General features: G+C 32.2%; 1 protein-coding gene across 20 annotated transcripts in view; it reads left to right on the top strand.

The window, feature by feature from the left end:
- gish (casein kinase I gish) overlaps positions 1-12,413 on the top strand; it is a 148,000-nt gene extending 135,587 nt beyond the window's left edge. For 19 of the 20 annotated variants that reach the window (XM_075290261.1, XM_075290260.1, XM_075290264.1 and 16 more), the window contains 2 exons: positions 11,102-11,208; positions 12,060-12,413. In XM_075290261.1, coding sequence (XP_075146376.1) covers positions 11,102-11,208; positions 12,060-12,111 — 159 coding nt within the window. In that variant the 3' untranslated portion in view covers positions 12,112-12,413. Of the gene's footprint in view, positions 1-9,856; positions 10,083-11,101; positions 11,209-12,059 lie in introns of those variants that run through there. The other variant, XM_075290276.1, reaches the window with a different exon arrangement.
- Positions 12,414-23,930: the final 11,517 nt, after the last annotated feature.

Here is a 23,930-nt window from a genome sequence, read left to right as displayed (position 1 = left end):
GAATCGGAAGGAATTTACTCCTCCTAAAGGCTCCGGAGGTCAAATCTGGGGATCGGTTTATATGGGGGCTATATATAATTATTGTCTGATATGGACTAATTTTTGCATGTATGTTAGAGGCCATATATAAACACTACGTACCGAATTTCAACCGGATCGGATGAAATTTGCTCCTTCAAGAGGTTCCGTAGGTCAAAAATGGGGATCGGTTTATATGGGGGCTATATATAATTATGGACCGATTTGGACCAATTTTCGCATGGATGTTAGAAGCCATATATAAACACTACGTACCGAATTTCAACCGGATCGGATGAAATTTACTCCTCCAAAAGGCTCCGGAGGTCAAATCTGGGAATCGGTTTATATGGGGGCTATATATAATTATGGACCGATATGGACCAATTTTTGCATGAATGTTAGGAACCATATACTAACGCCAAATATCAATCGAATCGGATGTAGGTTAGGTTAGGTTATGTGGCAGCCCGATGTATCAGGCTCACTTAGACTATTCAGTCCATTGTGATAACACAGTGGCGAACTTCTCTATTATCACTGAGTGCTGCCCGATTCCATGTTAAGCTCAATGACAAGGGACCTCCTTTTTATAGCCGAGTCCGAACGGCGTTCCACATTCCAGTGAAACCACTTAGAGAAACTTTGAAACCCTCAGAAATGTCACCAGCATTACTGAGGTGGGATGATCCACAGCTGAAAAACTTTTTGGTGTTCGGTCGTAGCAGGAATCCCACCCACGACCTTGTGTATGCAAGGCGGGTATGCTAACCATTGCACCACTGTGGCTCCCTAGATGTAATTTATTGCTCCAAAAGGCTCCGGAGGTCAAATCTGGGGACCGGTTTATATTGGGGCTATATATAATAATGGACCGATATGGGCCAATTTTTGCATGGGTGTGAGAGGCCATATATCAACACGATGTACCAAATTTCAACCGGATCGGATGAAATTTGCTCCTCCAAAAGGCTCTGGAGGTCAAATCTGGGGATCGGTCTATATGGGGCCTATATATAATTATGGACCGATTTGGAAAAATTTTTGCACGGATGTTAGAGGCCATATATAAACACCATGTACCAAATTTCAACCGGATCGGATGAAATTTGCTCCTTCAAGAGGCTCCGTAGGTCAAATCTGGGGATCGGTTTATATGGCCGCTATATATAATTATGGACCGATTTGGACCAGATTTTTCATGGATGTTAGATGCCATATATAAACACCACGTACCGACTTTCAACAGGATTGGATGAAATTTACTCCTCCAAAAGGCTCCGGAGGTCAAATCTGGCAATCGGTTTATATGGGGGCTATATATAATTATGAACCGATATGGGCCAATTTTTGCATGGGTGTTAGAGGTTATACATAAACACCATGTACTGAATTTCAACCGGATCGGATGAATTTTGCTCCTCCAAGAGGCTCCCCAAGCCAAATCTGGTGGGTCGGTTTATAGGGGGGCTATACGTAACAGGTTGGCTGATAAGTCCCCGTTCTAACAAAGAAAAACACATTTTTTTTGTCAAAATTCGTTGTTATTATTCAACATAGTTCCCTTCAAGAGCGATACAACGATTATAACGACCGTCCAATTTTTTGATACAATTTTGGTAGTACTCCTTCGGTTTTGCCTCAAAATAGGCCTCAGTTTCGGCGATCACCTCCTCATTGCAGCCAAATTTTTTCCCTGCGAGCATCCTTTTGAGGTCTGAGAACAAGAAAAAGTCGCTGGGGGCCAGATCTGGGGAATACGGTGGGTGGGGAAGCAATTCGAAGCCCAATTCATAAATTTTTGCCATCGTTCTCAATGACTTGTGGCACGGTGCGTTGTCTTTTTTCTTCTTCATATGGGGCCGTTTTGCCGCGATTTCGACCTTCAAATGCTCCAATTACGCCATATAATAGTCACTGTTGATGGGTTTTCCCTTTTCAAGATAATCGATAAAAATTATTCCATGCGCATCACAAAAAACATAGGCCATTACTTTGCCAGCGGACTTTTGAGTCTTTCCACGCTTCGGAGACGGTTCACCGGTCGCTGTCCCCTCAGCCGACTGTCGATTGAACTCAGGAGTGTAGTGATGGAACCATGTTTCATCCATTGTCACATATCGACGGAAAAACTCGGGGTGTATTACGAGTTGACAGCTGCAAACACCGCTCAGAATCATCAACACGTTGTTGTTTTTGGTCAAATGTGAGCTCGCGCGGCACCCATTTTGCACAGAGCTTCCGCATATCCAAACATTGATGAATGATATGACCAACACGTTCCTCTGATATCTTTAAGGCCTCTGCTATCTCGATCAACTTCATTTTACGGTCATTCAAAATCATTTTGTGGATTTTTTTGATGTTTTCGTCGGTAACCACCACTTTCGGGCGTCCACTGCGTTCACCGTCCTCCGTGCTCATTTCACCACGCTTGAATTTTGAATACCAATCAATTATTGTTGATTTCCCTGGGACAGAGTCCGGAAACTCATTATGAAGCAAAGTTTTTGCTTCCACCGTATTTTTCCCCTTCAGAAAAGAGTATTTTATCAAAACACGAAATTCCTTTTTTCCATTTTTTTTTCACAATAACAAAAGTTGCTTCACAAAAGACGCTCTATCACACAAACTAATTGACTTACAGACGTCAATTTTTGACACGAATCATTTGAAGGTTGGTACTATATAAAAATAATATGCATTTAATACTAGCGACGCCATCTATGTGTCAGACCGGGGACTTATCAGCCAACCTGTTAAAAGTGGTTCCATTCGCAACAGACCTACAGCCACCAAACGGGGGTCCCATGTTCAGGTTTGCCTGAGATCCGCTACCAATACTTTATTTGTGGTCTTCTCGTACCATGGTGCTTTCAAGCGGACCCATGTACCGCCTAAAAATATACAACAAATGTTGTCTATAGTAGGTAAATAGTTTAACTTCACTGAACTCTTAGGTTCAAGTGTTAACTTTCGATGAAATCGACATAAAATGTATTTGAAAAAATTATTACACAATTACATTTAGAAAATCTAACATATAAAATCATTTAATTTGTATACAAATTTCTCCACGAAGAAAAAAATATATATTTTCTTTATGGAAAAAGTGTGCCACAATTTCAAAATAATTGTACAAAAGTGACACTTTTTATGCAACTTTTTAGAAATTCTCAACGGTAACGCTGTAGGGTGCATGACGCAAAATCTACTCATTTACCATATTCGTTGGGGGATATTATTTCCTAATGTCCTGAATTGTTAGTACAGGTTATTCTTTGGTTCAGGGTATTCACAGACCCCACCAAGGAAGTAGTGGACTTCTATTGACAATTCTTTCCAAATCTTATTACAAAAATCTCTATGCATATTATGGTGAAGGTTGTAGTTGATTCTTTTATCGTTTCTTTGTATTGTAGTGTATCTTAAATAATGTTTTTTTCTTTTTCGTTGAACATATAGTTGCAGTTTATCACTCTAGAATATCGGTGCTTTCATTTTAAAGTATGATACCTCTCCATGTTAAGAGTTAGTGATCAATACATTTTCTAATTATATCACATATTTTTGTGTATGGAAATTCTTATATCCGAATATTCTACTATAGAATTGAACATAGTTTAAAATTAAGGTACCGATATTATAATGGAGCGTTCACACATAAAAATTAGGATACAAAAATAGGAGTCGACTTTTTGTAATTTTCAAAAATTCAACTAATCGACTCTATGAAAAGGGAAATATTCACTCTTGATAGTGGGAAAGTAGATTTTTTTTCAAATTTTTAAAAACCATCTTTTCCAAATTTTCAATAAGCCAAAAACACGAAATATCGACTTTTTGATTCTTATCACAACCCTTAAACAAATGCAATTTTTTTAGTTAGTCGAGCCATTTCTATTGTCTTGCAGAATTGTAAAAAATACCAAGTTTATGTGTGTTCGTCCCATTAATTACTATCGTAATTTATTCTTTCAATTTATGCGTAACACTGTTAAAATCTAATGAAATCACAACCAATGCTCTTCATTACGGGACAAAAAGTTGTATTCCGTAGAAAACTATTCACAGTATTTTTCTAATATTTCTTCTGGCACGCACAATTAGAAAATTTGGATTAACACGTAGTTAGTTAAAATCAATACAATTTTTCATCAACAACAATACATTACGGAGCAAACTTAAATTGGAGGAATATATATACAGTGCCGGTCAATAAAATAGCACCAACGTCGAACATACTTTTCATTCCATAAAAAAAGTCTGTGCTTATTATTTTAACATAACTCAGCAGTGACGTAGTACTCTATTTACTATTTTTAAGAGAAATATTTTTCTCTCAATTTAGTTAACGGTTCTTTAGAAATGAACAGTCATTTACAAAAAGGTCTACTTCAGTAGTGCAGTCATTAAAATAGCACCGGTAACGTGATTTAAAAACGTGAGTTGATAAAAAAAAGTTTGTGTCCGAGGGCAAATCGTATTCCCAAATAAGGGAATTGCTAGACTGTTCCAATAGGATGATAATAAATGCCGTAAGATATGAGCAAAGAGTTGAAACTCGTGGTAGAAAGCCAGTTTTGTCACCCTTAATGGTAAAACGTTTAGTTCGGAAGACTAAAGCCAATCCATTTATAACAGCTACGGAGCTGAAAAAATCATTGGATGTGCCGGCAAGCGTGGAAACTATTCGTCACAGACTTCGAGACAACAACCTCAATGCCTGTAGTCCTCGAAAACTTCCGCTCCTTTCCTCTAAGCATGTTGCTAAAAGGATATCTTTTGCCAAAGCACATCAAAATGGGCCTAAGGAAAAGTGGATAAATGTACTATGGACTGATGAATCGAAAATTATTCTTTTTGGTGGAAAGGGTTCCCGATCCTTCGTTCGTAGGCCTCCTAACAGCGAATACAACCCAAAATTTACAACGAAAACAATAAAACATGGAAGTCTAAGCATTATGGTATGGGGTTGTTTTTCGTATCAAGGAGTCGGTCCCATGTATTGGATGAAGCGTTATGGATGCATCGGTTTATTTAAAAATCCTTGATGAAGTTATGCTGCCATATGCCACTGGTGTGAGTGTTCCAGCCAGACAATGATCCAAAACACACCAGTAAAATGGCAAAAAAGTGGTTCAAGGACAATTCTGTCTGTAATGGAGTGGCCTGCACAGTCTCCCGATTTGAATCCGATCGAAAATCTGTTGACAGACCTAAAGAAGGGTGTATCTAAAACAAAGTCAACAAGCGTTGAAGGTCTCTGGGACGCAGTTCAGAAAATTTGGAGTTCCATCAAAGTGGAAAGATGTCGACATTTAGTAGATTCGGCGCTGAGCAGCGGTAATAGCCAACAAAGGGCACGCGACAAAATATTGAATGAAATATTGAATTAACTAATAATAAGAAATTTTTATTTAGTTTAAAAAAAAAAACACTATTTTCGTTAAAAATGAACTGAAGTGCTATTATTTTGACTGCCTAGTTTGTACGATTTTTTTTTTTTTGTTTTTGTCAACTAGTGAATTAAAAATTAATGAAAAAATCAAATAATTTTTCATGATATTAAACCAGAAACAATAACGAATTTAGTATCTTCTTTTGAGCTGAATTGGCCCATTAGTTGTCCCCATGCAAACGTAGTAAGTATAACTTAAGGTGTGGTGCTATTATATTGACCGCAGCTGTATATTAGAGGTGGGCGCGTGAAACGAAATTGTTGTGACACGCGTGATTCACACGTTCGTCAGCGTGATTGAGAAATAAAATCGGTTCGTGAATGTGCGTAAATAAAATTTCTGTAAAATCAGAAATTAATTTCTGAAATTAATTTAGATTTTGCTCATTCCCGGATGGAAGATGTGAATTTGTTGTGAATCACGTATACAGAAAAAAATTCTGATTCAATCAAGCAATTAATTGATCCAATTCATTTTTTAATTGAAATGTCTTCAATCACAGAAATAGTATCAATTAAAAAATTAATTGAAAGTCTATTAAAAATTAATTGATACTATTGATTTTTGTGATTGATTTTTATTTCAATTAAAAAATTTTTTGAATCAATTAAATTTTTAATTGAATATTTTTTAGAACTCAATTAAGATTTTAAAATTTTCGTGAAACTTTTTTCTGTGTAAATTGTTGTGAATCGTGCGTAAGCGTGTGTGAGTATTGCTTTTCATTTCATGAATGTACATGAGTGTGAAAAAACTTTCACTCATGCAATTCAATTTAACCTCTAATATATATATATAATTTTTTTTTTTTTTAATTTATCATGTGAAATAGTTCCTTTCGAAATTCTATAAAATACATATATCTTATAGGCTAATAATTAAATTAAAAATTTATTTAAAAAATCGATTTCACTATGACTAGAGTATAATAAGGAATTTAACAAGCTTATATGTCCGTGCATCATTTTGACGGTAATGGCCAAAGTGGAAATGAAAAAGAGAAGAGAAGAAAGTCAAAGTGGGATCGCAATTGACTACTTGGTCTAAAAATTCTAAAACATAGGGTAACAATGTTTTTATGTATTTGATATACATATGAATCAGCTGTGATAATTAAATTGTAATACATCACCGGTAATAGTTTCTTCCGTAGACTATAAATTTTGCATAGATGGTTCTTTTTTTTCTCAGCAAAGTTTATTCTAAGTTTATTTTTAATCTTCGGAACTATCAAAAAGCTTTTGACACGACCGGACCATCTAAATAAGTTTATAGCATAACGAAAATTTTAGAAGTTTTATTTTATTGTTAAAGTTGGCCCTTTGTAAGCGAAAATATATTTGTCCCCAGTGAAGTTGGTTTAGACTGAAAAAAACGAAACACTTTGACAACAAGATAAAACTTCTTTCGTTCCCAAGAAAACAAAATAATTTTTTAATTGTACTAAGCGAAAGGTTAACCAAGTTTTAAAACCTGACATAACATGAGCAGCCTTCAACTTCAATAAAATTGTTTCAATGTAATATGGAAAAAGAAGTGGGAGGGAGAGAGAGACATGGAGAAGAACAGAACTAAATGGCTGCTTGAAGTACTGTAATATAATTGTTAAATTTATTTTCAAAATCCAAACTTTATATCTACTCTGTAAAAATATTTCAAAATTGATTTTGGAAATTAAATTTATATTTAATATGACTTCAAGAAATGCTGCAAAATCAAATGTAATTAATAATAAACGAATTATGTGCTTCGACGAAAATACATAAATTTAAATTTGTTAGATAGTCAATATTGTACTCAAATTGACTTAAAAATGTTTACGAAATTTATGGGAAAGAATACGGCTAAAAATAAATTAAATTGTCGGAATTAAAATAAATTGCTTTACGCTTACATTAATTGAATTTCATTGAATATATTTAATTTATTATCAAAATTAAATTAATTTGTAGTAAATGTAATTAAATTTAGTTCAATAAAAATTATATTAATTTACTTTATAAAATTTAATGCAATTCAATTTAAATTTAATTGAAGTTAAATAAAATATAACATATAAAATTAAGTTTAGTTACAACTATAGCTGAGTACTATGTTCAGTTTTCAAGCTGAAAACCAGCTTGTTTTCACGGTTACTTTTTTTAATTAACTAATTTAGAAATATAAAATTATTTGCAATCAATTCCTTGGATCTTTTCCATCCATTATTTGGCAAGACTGGATCAAAATATAATCGTCTTCATAAATATATTTGTACTTTTAATTTAGTGTTTTGGTGAAAAAACCGAACATAGTACTCACCTTAAATCAAAATAACTTAAATCGTAATTAATATTAATATTAGTTTAAACCAATAATGCGTTAAAAATTTGTTAGAATATGGTCACACTAGGCAAATAAATATTTGGTATAGTGGCAGCCCGATATTTCAGGCTCACTTAGACTATTCAGTCCATTGTGATACCACAGTGGTGAACTTCTCTCTTATCACTGAGTGTTGTCCGATTCTATGTTTAGCTCAATTACGAGAGACCTACTTTTTATAGTCGGGTCCACATTGCGGTGAAACCACTTAGAGAAATTTTGAAACACCCAGAAATTTCACCAGCATTAGTGAGAGGGGAGAAACATTTTGGTGTTCGCTCGAAACTGGGGTTGAACCCACGACGCTATGTATACAAAGCGGACATGTTAACCATTGCACCACGGTTGCCCAAAATGAATGTCAAACTTTTTTCGAGGAGCATTTTGTTTTTTGGAAACACTCCTATTTTGATGTTATATATCCAATATGAGCTTAAACGCTTGACAATTTGGCTATGGTCACATTTTTTTTCGATTTCTGTAAAATATTTGTCCAGTACAGTTAGTTTCTGGGATGGGAGCCACCGTGGTGCAATGGTTAGCATGCCCGCCTTGCATACACAAGGTCGTGGGTTCGATTCCTGCTTCGACCGACCACCAAAAAGTTTTTCAGCGGTGGATTATCCCACCTCAGTAATGCTTGTGACATTTCTGAGGGTTTCAAAGCTTCTCTAAGTGGTTTCACTGCAATGTGGAACGCCGTTCGGACTCGGCTATAAAAAGGAGGTCCCTTGTCATTGAGCTTAATATGGAATCGGGCAGCACTCAATGATAAGAGAGAAGTTCACCAATGTGGTATCACAATGGACTGAATAGTCTAAGTGAGCCTGATACATCGGGCTGCCACCTAACCTAACGTAGTTTCTGGGATTTTTAGTTACTGGTATTGAATAAAATTCACTAAATTAATTATTAAACTGATTAATTATTAAACTGAGTTAATATGAAAAATAAATCATATGAATATAAACTTATTTCATTAAATTTAATTTAGTTAAAATATAAATTGCTTAAATTAATATATGCAAAAAATATATTAAATTAATTTTGTATCTAATTTAAATGAATGTAAGTTAAATTAAATTAAATTAAATTAAATTAAGTTAAATTAGATTAAATTAAATTTAATTCCATTCAATTCAATTAAAGAGGAATTTCAAATGAATAAGGTTTTATTAGTATTTTATATTTATTTTTGTATAAAAATTAAAACAAAAGTGATATTTATATTTAATTCAATTCAATTTAAAATGAAACCACAAATAATATTTATTATGTTATTTACTAATTTAATATTAAATTAGGCTATACTAAATTTAAACTTAAGATATGTTAAGTGATTTTAGATTTGTTAAATGATTAAAATGAAAATAATTTGGCTTAACTTAATTAAAATAAAAATTAAAATAATTGAATTGAGTTTAATATAAATTTTCATTAAAAGTAGTACAAAAATTTAAATTTTATTTAATACAATAATTGAAAATTCAACTAAAATTTTAAAAAAGATTTAAATTTTGAATTGATATCAATGATTTAAAATTTACCTACTGATATTTATTTTTATTCAACGAAATCGTTAAAATGTGAGATGTTTTAGTTACTATAAATTAGAAGAATGAGGATCTCGGGATATCAACACTTGTAATAACATGAAACATTGTCCCAACACCTTCCTCTTTTTTTGGGTAATTTTTGTTTTTCATCATGGAAACCAATGAACCTTTTCATTTCATTCATAACTTCATTTCCTTTAAATTTAAACCCATTCCGATTTTTTAAATAATTTGTAACAATGCATGATTTTTATGGAATGTTTAATATGTAGAAATTATATGGAAACTGTAATAACGCATGTTTTGAAAAATTCTGGCATATAAGATTTTTTATTTATATTTAAGCAAAAGCACTTAGTTTATTTATTTTTATGCAAGAATTATAAAATTAGTGTCCCACAAAACAAATTATAAAAAATTATAAGTTTTAATTGATGAAAAAAATATCAAATTTAGAAACAACCCGAAGATTCAGGTTCTGACGACGATAGTCCTTTTGATGCAAACCATAGTGAGGAAGAAAAATCAGTAAAAGCTGCTACTGCCGGGGGTGATGCACAAACTAAAAACTCTAAACAACGACCACCTTTAGTGCCACAAAATACTCAAAATTCGTCCAAAGAATAACCAAAAACAAAATGAAGAATTTTTTTAGTTTTAATTTTTTTATTGTAGTTTTTTTTTTTTAAGAAAAAAAATATGTTTTAAACAAAAATCTATTTAAAAAAAGGTATTTAGAAAAGTTATATGTTTTGTTCGTATTTTGTATATTATAATTATTCGTATATGTGATTTATGTGTTAAGTGTTAATTGGTAGATATTCCCCTATGTATTTTATATTGGCTATTATTGATCGGGAAATGCTGATTTAAGTAACAGATTTTATATTTATTTTTTTTCTTTTATTTTTTTATAACTATTCACACAATATAATTTTTCCCTTTAATCATAAAATTAATTGATAGAATTAATTTTTAACTGATATAGCTTCAATGACCACAAAGACAATAATAATAATCACTGACGTCAATAATCAGATAAATTTTTGATTTCAAGTTTTAATTGATTACATTATTAATTTAATTTAAAATTGTTATTGGTAAAAACATCTTCCGCTGCTCCTATACTACATGGATATACCCTCATGACTCCTACGAAACTCCTAATTGTCATAGCATTCTCCTACTCTAAGATCCCTATCCATGTTTGTCTGTATTTACCATCCCTCATATCAAGTTATCCCTTATACCCTTAAAAAAAAAGAGTACATGCTCATAGTTATTTTATTCATCAAAAAGTTAGCAAGAAACAAAAAAACGGCAGTAGCAAATTTTAACTGATTTTTCCTATAAATATTGGAATATACCAAATTGTAAAATTATAAATATATGCAAAAACTTAAATCAGCATTTTTTTGGTATCATATATAAGTATTTAGTAATTGTTAAGGAATTTCTTTTCTATTGATCACACAGTAGAAACAGAACTGCGTTTATACCACCACCTGCCAGATCTTTTGTGTATTGTATTGATATCTACTACTATATATTGTAAAACAATAGAACTTTGAAGAATGTTGTCATTTAATGTCAAAATTTATATACATGTTTTCCAGCAAAATTTTCTATGTATATGATTAAATTTGCAATCTTTTACAATTTATCGAATTTTTATTCTTTTCTTTTTTCTATCGTTTCTAGGTTGTGAGTTCGACAAATGGCGAATTAAATGCGGACGATCCCACTGCTGGTCACTCAAATACTCCCATAACGCAACAGCCTGAAGTTGAATTGGTCGATGAAACAAAGTGAGTATTGATATTTTAATTTAATAAAACATTATAACATAAATGATTCAGCGAATAAAAATGATCAGACCTGTTCTGGAATTTCACCGAAGTGAACATTTCCTATAGAAATAAAATTTTGACAAAATTTTCTATAGAAATAAAATTTTGACAAAATTCTCTATAGAAATAAAATTTTGACAAAATTTTCTATAGAAATAAAATTTTGCAAAAATTTTGTATACAAATAAAATTTTGCAAAAATTTGCTATACAACTAAAATTTTGCAAAAATTTTCTATAGAAATAAAATTTTGCAAAAATTTTCTATAGAAATAAAATTTTGCAAAAATTTTCTATAGAAATAAAATTTTGACAAAATTTTCTATAGATATAAAATTTTGCAAAAATTTTGTATACAAATAAAATTTTGCAAAAATTTTCTATACAACTAAAATTTTGCAAAAATTTTCTATAGAAATAAAGTTTTGACAACATTTTCTATAGAAATAAAATTTTGACAAAATTTTCTATAGAAATAAAATTTTGACAAAATTTTCTATAGAAATAAAATTTTGACAAAATTTTCTACAGAAATAAAATTTTGACAAAAATTTCTATAGAAATAAAATTTTGACAAAATTTTCTATAGAAAAAAAATTTGACAAAATCTTCTATTTAGATAAAATTTTAATAAAATTTTATTTCATTTCTATAGAAAATTGTGTCAACATTTCATTTCTATAGAAAATTTTGTCAAAATTTCATTTCTATAGAAAATTTTGTCAAAATTTTATTTTATTTTCTAGTTTTTTCATTATTATACACAATCACTAACCTAGAGTTATTAAAAATTTTATTTTTTATTTACAGATGTTGTTGTTTCTTTAAACGAAAGAAGAAGAAATCATCACGTCAAAAATGACTAGATGGTGTCCAATGTAGTCCAGAACGCGAAGCAGTTACATTGCTACGCGCCACTTCACATTCAAATTCAAGGGATAGCGTTCTAAATAATCCAAGTCAGGATTATATACAACAGGCAACGTCACAACATACGTTGCGTTATCCTCCATCCGCGTCAATGTTGACGCCTACACCAACTACTAATACACCGACACTTCCGTTGTAATTTAAAAACATTTAAAGTTAAACAAACAAAACAAAAAACATCTTAAAAAATCCATAAAAAAAATAAAAAAAAGATTATATTATATACAATATTAATTTAGCATTATTATTATGATTTATTATAAAAACAAAGATGAAAAAAACAGAAAAACAAAAGAGAGGAAACACATTAAAAGCAAAATAATTTTTATTTTATTATTATTTTTTTTTTATTATTTACCAATTTATTATTTTTTGCGTTATTATTATAAATTATTATAATTCTATTATAAATTAAATTAAAGAAAAGATTAAAAGATTGATAACATGATGATATAAAATAATGATATGATAAATGATCAAAACAGAAAGTGGATTAAAAAAAAAAAAACAAATCACAACCTATAATTTAACATCAGCCTTTGATCGGGCGCCACAGAGTTTAAGTTGTATACAAAAACAAACAAAAAGAAAACAAGGAAAAAATATAAAAGAAAACTATTGAAAAAAAAAAATAACAAAAACAAAAGTAATCAAAACTATTTTCATTCATTCACATTCATGATGATAATGACTACTATTTAGTATTTCTCTTCCAGTTTCTCGCCTATGTTTGAATTCTTGCATAATTTATTTTCTGTGAAAATATTTAAAGATATTCATTCAGATTAACGTGTTTCAAAAAAAAAAATACTTTGGTGCTGTTTTATTTTTCCCTCTCACACTCTCTCTTTTTCTCTCTGCCACAAATTCTTTTAGTAGACAAAGGCTGCATTTGTTTTTGTTTTAGATACATTTAAAGGCAATGCCCGGCCTTCCAACATCATCCTATATTACGAATCTGAATGACAATCGCATTTTTTAAATTTTCAGTTTTTTTGTAATTTTTTGTTGTTGTTATTAAATTTGTTTTTATTTCAATTTTATTTAAATTTAAACTTTCAAAACTATTTGTTGGTCTTTACACCTACTACATAGATATTATTGGTCTGTTACTTAGATTTTTTTTTTGTGTTTTACAGACAAGACATTTAGCCAAGATTCGTAATTAAAGGCCTTAAATGAAATATTGAATCATGTTTTTTTTTTTAATTTTCTAAAACTTTAAAGAAGCAAATCTTATCGATCTTTTATTATGTATACATTCATAGGTATTTCAAATCATTTCTTTAAATCAATTTAAGATTCTGAGATCAAATTTCATTTCTTTTTGTACAGTACTTTAAACAAAGTAACAAAAAAAAACAAAAAACATTTTAAATAAATAAAACAACTCATGCAATATACAATGTTGGTTATATGATTAGCACTTCTTGGAAAGTATTTGTGTTAGCAAGGAATGTAGTTGTCAATCCAAAACATTTGTTGAATCTACAAAGTTTTTTTTTTTTAATTTTTCCTTCTATAAGGTCATAGAGGAGGAAGCTTTGGTACAGATTTCTAGGAAACAAAAATTACTTCTACTTTGACAGTTTTTTTTTTTTTTCTACAGAAAATTGGCTATGTCATATACAAATAACTTTCTCATAATTTTAATTTATCGCTAGAAACTTCGTACCTTGTTAGCTATAAATATCATAAGCTTGATTTTTTCTCAGTACTGGCCAACACACCGTGACAGGCTCGTATTCATTTATCCATTTACAAACAACCTCTCAAACATGGAGGAAATGTAGCCGATCGTGGGTATCCACTTCTCGGAGGTTTCACTGTAATAAATATTTACTTTGAAGCTCTGTGTTTCATATTATTGGTCTTACGTTATTCACATTTTTTATTACGGGCAAAAAAGATATCGATGGTCTTGGATTCGAGTTCCGAAATTCGTTTCGAGAAATACGAATACCGATTGTCATGTACCAGATTGGGGTGTATTACCAGAGATTATCCTGTAATTGTTTAATTACAGTATAAAAACAATAAATAGACTGATGGACAGCCAAGCCAAGGCACAGACCGGTCCTCATGGCGCTTGACCTATCGATGACATTCGATACGGTTAACCATGCCAGACTACTCGATGACATTGAGAACTCGTCCCTATCGACAGGAACCAACCATTGGTTTCTAAATTACCTATGCGGACGCCAATCGTATGTGTAATTGAGGAATAAAAGTGAAACGGGGAGTTTCCCAAGGTGGAGCAATATCTCCGGCACCGTGCAGCCGCTACTTGTGCTATATTCCGCCGTCATGAGACGGCGTTGAGATTGTATAATATGCGGACGACTGTACAATCTGGGATCCGGGCCCATTGTTGATAACATATGCGATCGATTAAACACCTACCTTGCTGATCTTTGTTCACTACTAGAAATGTGAGGATATCCGCCACCAAATCCTCAGCCACACTAGAAATACGCAGGCAGTTGAATGTTACAGTTAGACGGCGAGATAATTCCGACTACAAACTATCCCAAGATTTTCGGGGCTACATTCCATAGCCTTTTCAAATCGTCTGCCCATGACACGGAAATTTGTGATAAGCTCCGCGGCAGAAACAAAGTCCTCAAGACAGCACTTGGGGTGCAGAAAAAGAAATTTTTCTTGGCTACATATAAGGCAATTGCCCGGTCAGTTGTAAACTATGCAGAGCCAATGTGGACAACTCAAACAAATGACACGCTCACAGAACTGTGAGAACGCTGCTCTTAGAACTGTGACAGAATGTCTCTGCAGAATACACCTGGATCACCTTTATATGGGGACCAACATCATCCCTGTGCGAAGACACAATTACATGTTGCCAAAACAGTAGAGGAAAGAGACCGTAGAAAGAGGCAAATCAGGGTAGTTTTGGTCCAACTAAGATCAGGCAAATGCAACAGCCTCAATATCTACCTATCAGTAATTGATAGCAGCGTACCTGATAAATGTCCCATCTGCAATCATGGGCCATATGACACAGGTTAGATTCAAGTGGCAGCCCTATTTGATTCAGGCTCACATAGAGTATTCAGTCCATTGTGGCACTTCTAGTTTTTTACCGTTGAACCAACCCAATTATTTTCTTCTGTTGTTCCAAAAACATTAGCCGACTGCTTATGTTAACTATTTCCAGGTTTGCTAGAAATCTAAACTCGCTTACGCCTTACACAAAATGCAGGACACTCACACAAGAGGTGTTTAATTGATTCATTTTCCTCCATATCATGACAGCTCATACTTCACGCCAATAGGTTTTGCAAACTCGCCTATCAGGCAGCAGATATTAAGAGTAATATCTGACATCTTGAGAACGCTAGCATATCTAGTGTGCGGTTTAAGTTTAAATGGGCCATATTTGCTTGGTGTCGTCGTTACAACTCATGCTTCCACAAAGAGGGCCCAACTTAACTTTCGGGAAATTGAGCCTAGTCCCGGGCTTAGGGACCGTTTTTGTCGCCGGCTAGTGTTACTATGTTTTCGACCTTGTCGGCGCAGTAACTCAAGAGCTGAGCCGATAGAATTTGTCGATATAGGGTAGTTATCTAAATTTTAGAACTAATACGAATTGGCTTTTAAAATGTTAAAATAATTGTTGTGCAACTAATCGTAAGATTTAATTTAATTTTTTTTTTTTTTTCGATTCTTTCCATTCGTATTGATATTTTTTAATGAATTTGTGACTTCATTCTAGTCGTTCGTAGCCGATAAAATCGTGGTCGACACTAGATTTTTGAAATTAAAAATCTTTTTCTTTGAGATGTATGAGGTGAGTATTTCTAGCCTGCTTATTAGGTCAGTAAGATGGTTGACAGATCTAGGCTAGGTTAGGTATAGTGGCAGCCCAATATTTCAGTCTCACTTAGACTATTTAGTCCATTGTGATACTACAGTGGTGAACTTCTCACTGAGTGCGGTACGATTCTATGTTGTGACAAGGGACCAGAGAATGAAGCCGACCCATTTTTGTCTGCGGCGGCGGCTTGACGGTTAAGCCGATAACAATTTGTCCATTCGGCGGCGGACAATTATCCATTATAAAATCAATTTGAAGTCGCTCGAATAGTAATGAGATTAGTTGTACAACCAATCTTACAATCAAATTTACATTTCATTAACATTTTCTGAGCTAATTGTTTGTAAAATTATTAAAGCAGCTTAAAAATGATTGTTTGTGGGTGGAAGGTTCATATTTTTGGAAAAAATATGACAATTTTAAATACATTTTTCTGATCGATATTTTTGATTTTAATTGGCGGCTAAATTTGAGTTGAGATGAGTCGACATATTCGGCGGCGGCGGCGTCGACTTGCAATAAATGATCAGAGGCGACTGAAATCGGCGGCGCGACTCAGCGGCTTCATTCTCTGCAAGGGACCACCAACGGCGTTCTACATTGTAGTCAAACCACTTAGAGAAGTTTTAAAACACTCATAAATGCCACCAGCATTACTGATAGGGAACAATCCACCCTTGAAAATCGTTTTGGTGTTTGGTCAAAACAGGGTTTGAACCCACGATCCTGTGTAAGCTAGGCGGGTATGCTAACCATTGCACCACGGTGGCTCCCATTGGCAGACCTAATGCAAATTTAGTTCGATGTCCTATATATACACAATCAGGTTGAAAGGAAAAAGCAATTCCATGAATTTAGCTTGGAATTGCTTCCGTATCTAAGGTATTCTCCAAATCTGACTCCTAGCGACTATTTTCTGTTCTCAGCTCTCAAAGGAATGCTTAGGTTAGGTTAAAGTGGCAGCCCGATTAAGTTTCAGGCTCACTTAGACTATTCAGTCCATTGTGATAAAAAGGAAAGGAATGCTTACTGTTAAGAAATATTCTTTGAATAAGAGGATTCAGGCTTTAGTCATGTAATACATTTATTATTTGGCCTCATTGGCTTTGTATTACGAAATAAATGGAAATTGAAATACGTTAACCCATCCTTTGAGGACTATGTGTAAGACCAAGAACTTCTCATGCTGTATTGTTTGCTTGTTTTTCTACCAGTATTCGACAAATTATTGGAAATCCATCCCCAATATGGGAAGTAAAAATATTACTTAAAGGTAAGTAAAAGACATATCGTCATATTAGAATTTAGCTTCTAATATGACGATATTTAATTTGTCAATAATTTTTTTTATATCTGTATTGAGAAGAAGTCCTCTCCTTACGATCTTTTTTAAAGTCAATACTTCCAGATTACTTGAACCAGAGAAAATTAAGTACATAATTGTATGATTCTTCCATACTACCTTTAGTATAACTTGTATATAAACTAATTTGCTTTAAACTTTTAATTCATATGAAAGTTTCCTGACTTTTATTGTATAAATTATTCACAATAATCTGCTATTGTGACTGTAGAAACATTTAGACTGGCAATACCGGTAAAATTTCTAAGGATTTGTTGTTCTGTTAGAACACCAAAAACTATGTTCTGTTAGTCCATACCAAAGTTACAGGCTTATTATCATTTTTTTGTTAATTCACCATTTTCTTAACCATGTGAATTATTTTTCGTTATTTACAAGAACTAAATTGAAATTTGATATTTGAACGGCATAAATAACCGATACATCAAACTCCGTGTAGCAACACTTTATCCTCTCATACTTATTCATGTCACCTATTTTCCGAATTGTTTAATATGATTATATTTTTTTAATTTAGTATACTTTTTGCTATTACATTGTATCCTATTATGTTATAATTAAAAATACAACATACAAATTTTATTTTATGCTAAAATAAAAAAAAACACACACACAGTTATAATCTAAGCAACATCAAGAAATGCTCCTTCTTTCTATTTAAAATTACAACAAAACACATCAAAAGAAAATAACAACAAAAAATAAACAAAATCGTTAGTTTACATTAAAAAAAATTCTCTGATACAAAACAAAAAAAAATACAACAAAATAAAAAAAATAAAAAAAACAAAAGCTATTGTAAATTTGAAGCAATTTTTTATTATTATTTATAAAATAAAATAAATTAAAAAAATCGTATGATATTTAAAAACAACCTATGTATTTAATATGGACTATATATACATAACTCTGCTACAGAAAATAAATGAAAAAAAAAATGATTTAAAATATTGAAACCTACAACTCCGAATAATGATGATACACATATGTGCAGACAGACGAAAACACATGGAAATATTAATCCATTTGCAAAAAGAAGAAAAAAAAACATTTAATCAAATTAAATTTCAATTGATGATAAATATAATGATGATGGTCTACTTTACAGTGTATTCATTATTTAGTTTTATTGAATTCACCGTTAATTTTGTTTTTGAAATGTTTCACAATGAAACTAGGGATTAAAAAAGATTGGAAAGTTTTCTTTGCAAGTTCTTTTGGAAAATTCTCCTTTTCGAAGTGTTATATTAAAAAATGATTGAAAAATCAAATGTTTAAAGAGTAAAAAAAATGATTTTTGGAGATCCCAGCCCTCCAAATGTTTCGGTATTCGCAAGATTTTGATTTTGACATTGTACCAAATCATAAACTTTAAATCTAAAACCTTGCACTAATATATTCTTCCAAAGGGAAATTAAATGCCAAATATATTTAGTCATCCTACGCAAGAGTTCGCTAGTTATAAAAAAATATAAAACGATTATCGGAACATGGGGTGCTTTTGGATAAAGACCAATACTATGTTCGGTTTTGAACATTATTTTTCGCAGTTACTTTATTAAAATAGTTCAATTTAAACTAAAAAATTTTACATAATTTACCTTATCAAGATTTCATGAAGATTTAACAGGAATAAGATTATTTTCATTTAAACAAAAGGCCTGTTTTCTTTTAGCACTCGATGCAACTTTTGTACGAGCTATCAAGAATCGCGTCAGAATTGCCAGATTGTATTTTGATAAAGAGACGTTTCCTCTATTCACAATAGCAATGTATTGTGAATTATTTGTCGTATAACATGAAATTAAAAGTGGTAAAGTGTCATAAATAATCACATCGTTATTATTTGAGCACTTTATACGTATACCCCCATATTCAAAAAAAGGGCTGTTTTCTTTTAGCACTGGATGCAAAATTTGTATGGGCTATCCAGAACATCGTTGCACTGATGTTCTATGCAGAACATCTCATCAGTGCAAGTCTCGTCGGTGTTGCCAGATACTATTTTGATAAAGTGACGCTGCTTCGATTCACAATAGCAATTTATTGTGACTAATTTATTGAAAAACATGAAATTCAAAGTGGTAAAATGTCATAAATAATCGCAGCAGTAAATATTTATTACTATTTGAGCAGTTCATACATTAAAAATGCAAAATTTCACTTCTTTTCTGTAATTGTTTTTAAACAGCTGATGACAGTTTTGTATATTTTTTGAGATGTCCTGGATAAACGAGTACTCTGTTTTCTTTTAGTCCTTCAGGGCTTCTACTACGATCGCACTAGACACGAAATCGCGTTATTTAGAACCAAAATCTCTTTACAAATCGCAAGTGTTCGGACTGGCAAAATAACGAGATTTCGTAGATTTGAGGATTTAACAGCTGTTTGTTATTTACAAGTAGAAAAAGTAAACATTGGGACACTTTTCAGTTCACGGTGAATATTGGGACACTTTTTAGTTCACGGTGAATATTATGATATTAACATAAAATTGACCGTTGACCTAAGAGTAAGATTTGAGTTCCGTTCGTTTTTAGTCAGCATAAAATATTTGAATATATCAATACAAGCACAAACCCATATGTGCACACGCACACACACATTCATCCACAAGGAAAATTGCGGCAGGGTTGCAAAAAGCCCACTTTTGTACCACTAAAACAACAGTTGTATGTACAAACCAGTATAGGGGATGTTGAAATCCTCTACGAGCCAGCAGATATTTGCCTATTGCAAATCTAGGAGGATTTCGTGTCTAATGCGAACGTAGTATTAGGGTATCCATTGCTAAAAGAAAACAACCCTAAAGTTAACGTAAACTTTAAATCCAGAATCGTGTCAGTATTGCCAGATTACATTTTGACAAAGAGACGTTTCCTTGATTCACAATAGCAATGTATTGTGATTAGTTTATCGAATAACATGAAATTAAAAGTGGTAAATTGTCATAAATAATCACAGCATTATTATTTGAGCACTTTATATGTTACATTAAACCCCATATTCAAACAAGTATATACGGCCGTAAGTTCGGCCAGGCCGAATCTTATGTACCTTATGGGTTGTGGTAATATCTCCGATTACAAGGTATCTTAAGTCCATACGTGGCATATATTAGACCATAAAAAGCAGATTAAATACGTATATAACTCAATTCTTGACCGGTATATATATTCTTGACCGGTATATTCGGCCAGGCCGAATCTTATGTACCCTCCACCATGGATTGCGTAGAAACTTCTAATAAAGACTGTCATCAAAAATCGAATTACTTGGGTTGTGGTAATATCTCCCATAGCAAGGTATCTTAAGTCCATACGTGGTATATATTAGACCATAAAAAGCAGATTAAATACGTATATAACTCAATTATTGACAGATATATATAGGGAAGTCTAGAAATAATTACAATCCGATATGAACTTTTGCACGGTAATTAGAGAGCCAGAATTGAAATATGGAGTCGCTTTATACACTAATAGACCGATATAAGGGCTGTTTTCTTTTTGCACTGGATACCTTAAGCAGTCACGGACTAAAAGAAAACAGAGTACTCGTTTATCCAGAACATCTCCAAAAAATATGCAACACTGTCATCAGCTGTTTAAAAATAATCACAGAAAACAAGTGAAATCTTAAATTTTTAATGTATGAAATGTTCAAATAGTTATAAATATGCACTGCTGCGAATATTCATGACACTGTATCACTTTGAATTTCATGATATTCGATAAATTAGTCACAATAAACTGCTATTGTGAATCTAAAAGGCGTCACTTTATCAAAATGCAATCTGGTAACACCGACTCGACTTGCACTCAAAGATAATTGAGAAGAAGATGCAGTCTTGTCATAGCAAAACTGAAGCACCAGAGGACTCTGCCAACAAAATATCATAAAGTTTGCGTCGACGTGTCTCTCAAATGTACTGCCGTTTGCGTCGGAAAATATCGTAACATTTGTGTTTTTCATAAATTTCTGAATAAAAACCCAAAAAGCAATACCAAAACGAAATTAAAATAAAACGTATGTGTATTTTAAAGCGAATATTCATTATGGTTTTATGTGAATATTGCCGTTTTGAATTTATTCCTGGGCAGAGCTGTTTTGGAAAAAATTTACAAATAAAACAATTTTTTTCTCATAGCCCTCTACACCTTGACATTTGTTTTCTCTTTATAAGAGCACAATGCTTAATCTTGTTATACTCAATTATCTTTGTTGCACTGATGAGATGTTCTGGATAGAACACCAGTGCAACGATGTTCTGGATAGCCCATACAAATGCTGCATCCAGTGTTAAAAGAAAACAGCCCTATAGTTCAATTTTTGTGTATTTGGGGATCGGTTTATATGGGGGCTATATATATAACTATAGACCGATTTGGACCAAGTTTGTCATGGTTGTTAACGGCCATATACTAGCAGAATGTACCACATTTCAACCGAATCGGATGAAAGTTGCTCTCCAAGAGGCTCCGGAGATCAAATTTGAGGATCAGTTGGTGTGGGGGCTATATATAACTATGGACAGATATGGACCAATTTTTCCATGGTTGTTAGACACCATATACTAACACCACGTACCAAATTTCAACCGGATCGGATGAATTTCGTTCCTCCAATAGGCTCCGGAGGTCAAATCTGGGGATTGGTTTATATGGGGGCTATATATAATTATGAACCGATATGATCCAATTTTTGCATGGTTGTTAGAGACCATATACTAACATTACGTACCAAATATCAACCGGATCGGATCAAATTTGCTCCTCCAAGAGGATCTGGAAGTCAAATCTGGGAATCGGTTTATATGGGGGCTATGCGTAAACGTCCTACATAATAACAACTACTTGTGCCAAGTTTCAAGTCGATAGCTTGTTTCGTTCGGAAGTTAGCGTGATTTCCACCGACGGACGGACATGCTTAGATCGACTCAGAATTTCACCACAACCCAGAATATATATACTTTAGACCAATATTTCGATGTGTTACAAACGGAATGACTAAGTTAATATATCCTATGATGGAGGGTATAAAAAGTTAACGTAACCTTTAAATTTTACATATAAACATAAAAATATAAGATTTTAGATGTTTTCTGCGAATATTTTTAAACAGCTGCTGCCTGTGTTGCACATTTTTTTAATATATCCTGGATAAATGAGTACACACAGAGAATAGATTGGTTGGAAATTGATTGTTCTAGTGAAAATTCCACATTTACAAGTCAATGATAGTTGGGTCAATTTACATTAATTTTTAACAAGCATTTTTTCGCTATTTCTACCATTTGGTGGTAATTGGAATGGATTTTCGTTTGTGATGAAGCATAAATAGTTGTAGCAACAAAATGTATCTATTTAAAAAAAATTCACAAAATTAGTCAACACGACCTTCTTCAAATCAGATTAGTAACTAACAGTTAATAATCATAACTTGGATTCAGTATCCACAGCCGAATGTAATTTGAATTATTTTTCAAATGTTATTTTTGTTATTGCTAAATTATGGTCGAAAAACACTTAATTTTAAAAATTTCAATTCAAAACAACTAAAAATATGAAAATTCTATGACCGTCTCCTACAACAAAATGTAATTTTTGAATGGGGAAAAAGGAACCTTTTGGCTGCAAAAATTTTGTTTTTTTTTTTGCCAGCTGTCGAAATCAGATACATAATGTCCGAGAAAATAACAGGGTTGCGAAATGTTCACCATCAAAAAGAATTTTTTTTTTTTTTTGGTCTTAGATCCTATTCCTTCACTGGGTGTGTATTATTTTGGTGCAATAAATAGGGATTCTAGACATAAATTTGTTACAACTAATTACAACTGATTGGTCATATATTTTATTGTGAAAGCGAGCTCTTGCTTTCAAATTTGCAAAAATGCAAAAATTTTTACTGAAACTCGTTCGTTTACTTTGGATCATTTTAACTTATAATAGAATTTACCAAACAATTTAAACATAATTTTATTCACCGATTTATTTTCAATTTTAGCGGATAAACTCTAAGTTAATGCCCACTTTAAATTCTTAAAATTTCTACAGAATCTCTTAATTGTGCATACTCCGATAAGGTGGGTACTAATTTCGAGTTTAGCCGCTAAAATCAAAACAAAAACTACAAATACAGAATAAAATTATATTTTCTAATGTCAAATTTTATTATAACTTGATGGGGAATGATCCAATGAAAAAATTGAAAATGTTTATTTTCGGAGAAATGAATTATCAAAGAAAAATAAACGTGAAAAAATGGGCAATTTACCGCATTAATGCCAACTTAATACTGGCCTATAACGTGACAAAGGAAAGTAACTACTGCTTTTACTCATTTGCAAGTATTTTCTTTATAATTTTGCTGAAAATGAACGGGACACTAACAAATATCGTATTACATCAGCAGTCGGCGGAAAAATGAAACGCTTATCGTCTAACGATGTTAATGTATTGTAACTTATATGTTTTCACATAGTAGTGGCAACACTGCTTCATATGAAATGAACACCCAAAATGACATTTGGATGAACTTGCAGAACTAC

This window comes from Haematobia irritans, chromosome 1, assembly GCF_050003625.1.
Source record: "Haematobia irritans isolate KBUSLIRL chromosome 1, ASM5000362v1, whole genome shotgun sequence".
NCBI classification, from domain to species: Eukaryota; Metazoa; Arthropoda; class Insecta; order Diptera; family Muscidae; genus Haematobia; species Haematobia irritans.
Note: the sequence above shows the minus strand (reverse complement) of the source record. Positions and strands in the feature narration are given on the sequence as shown.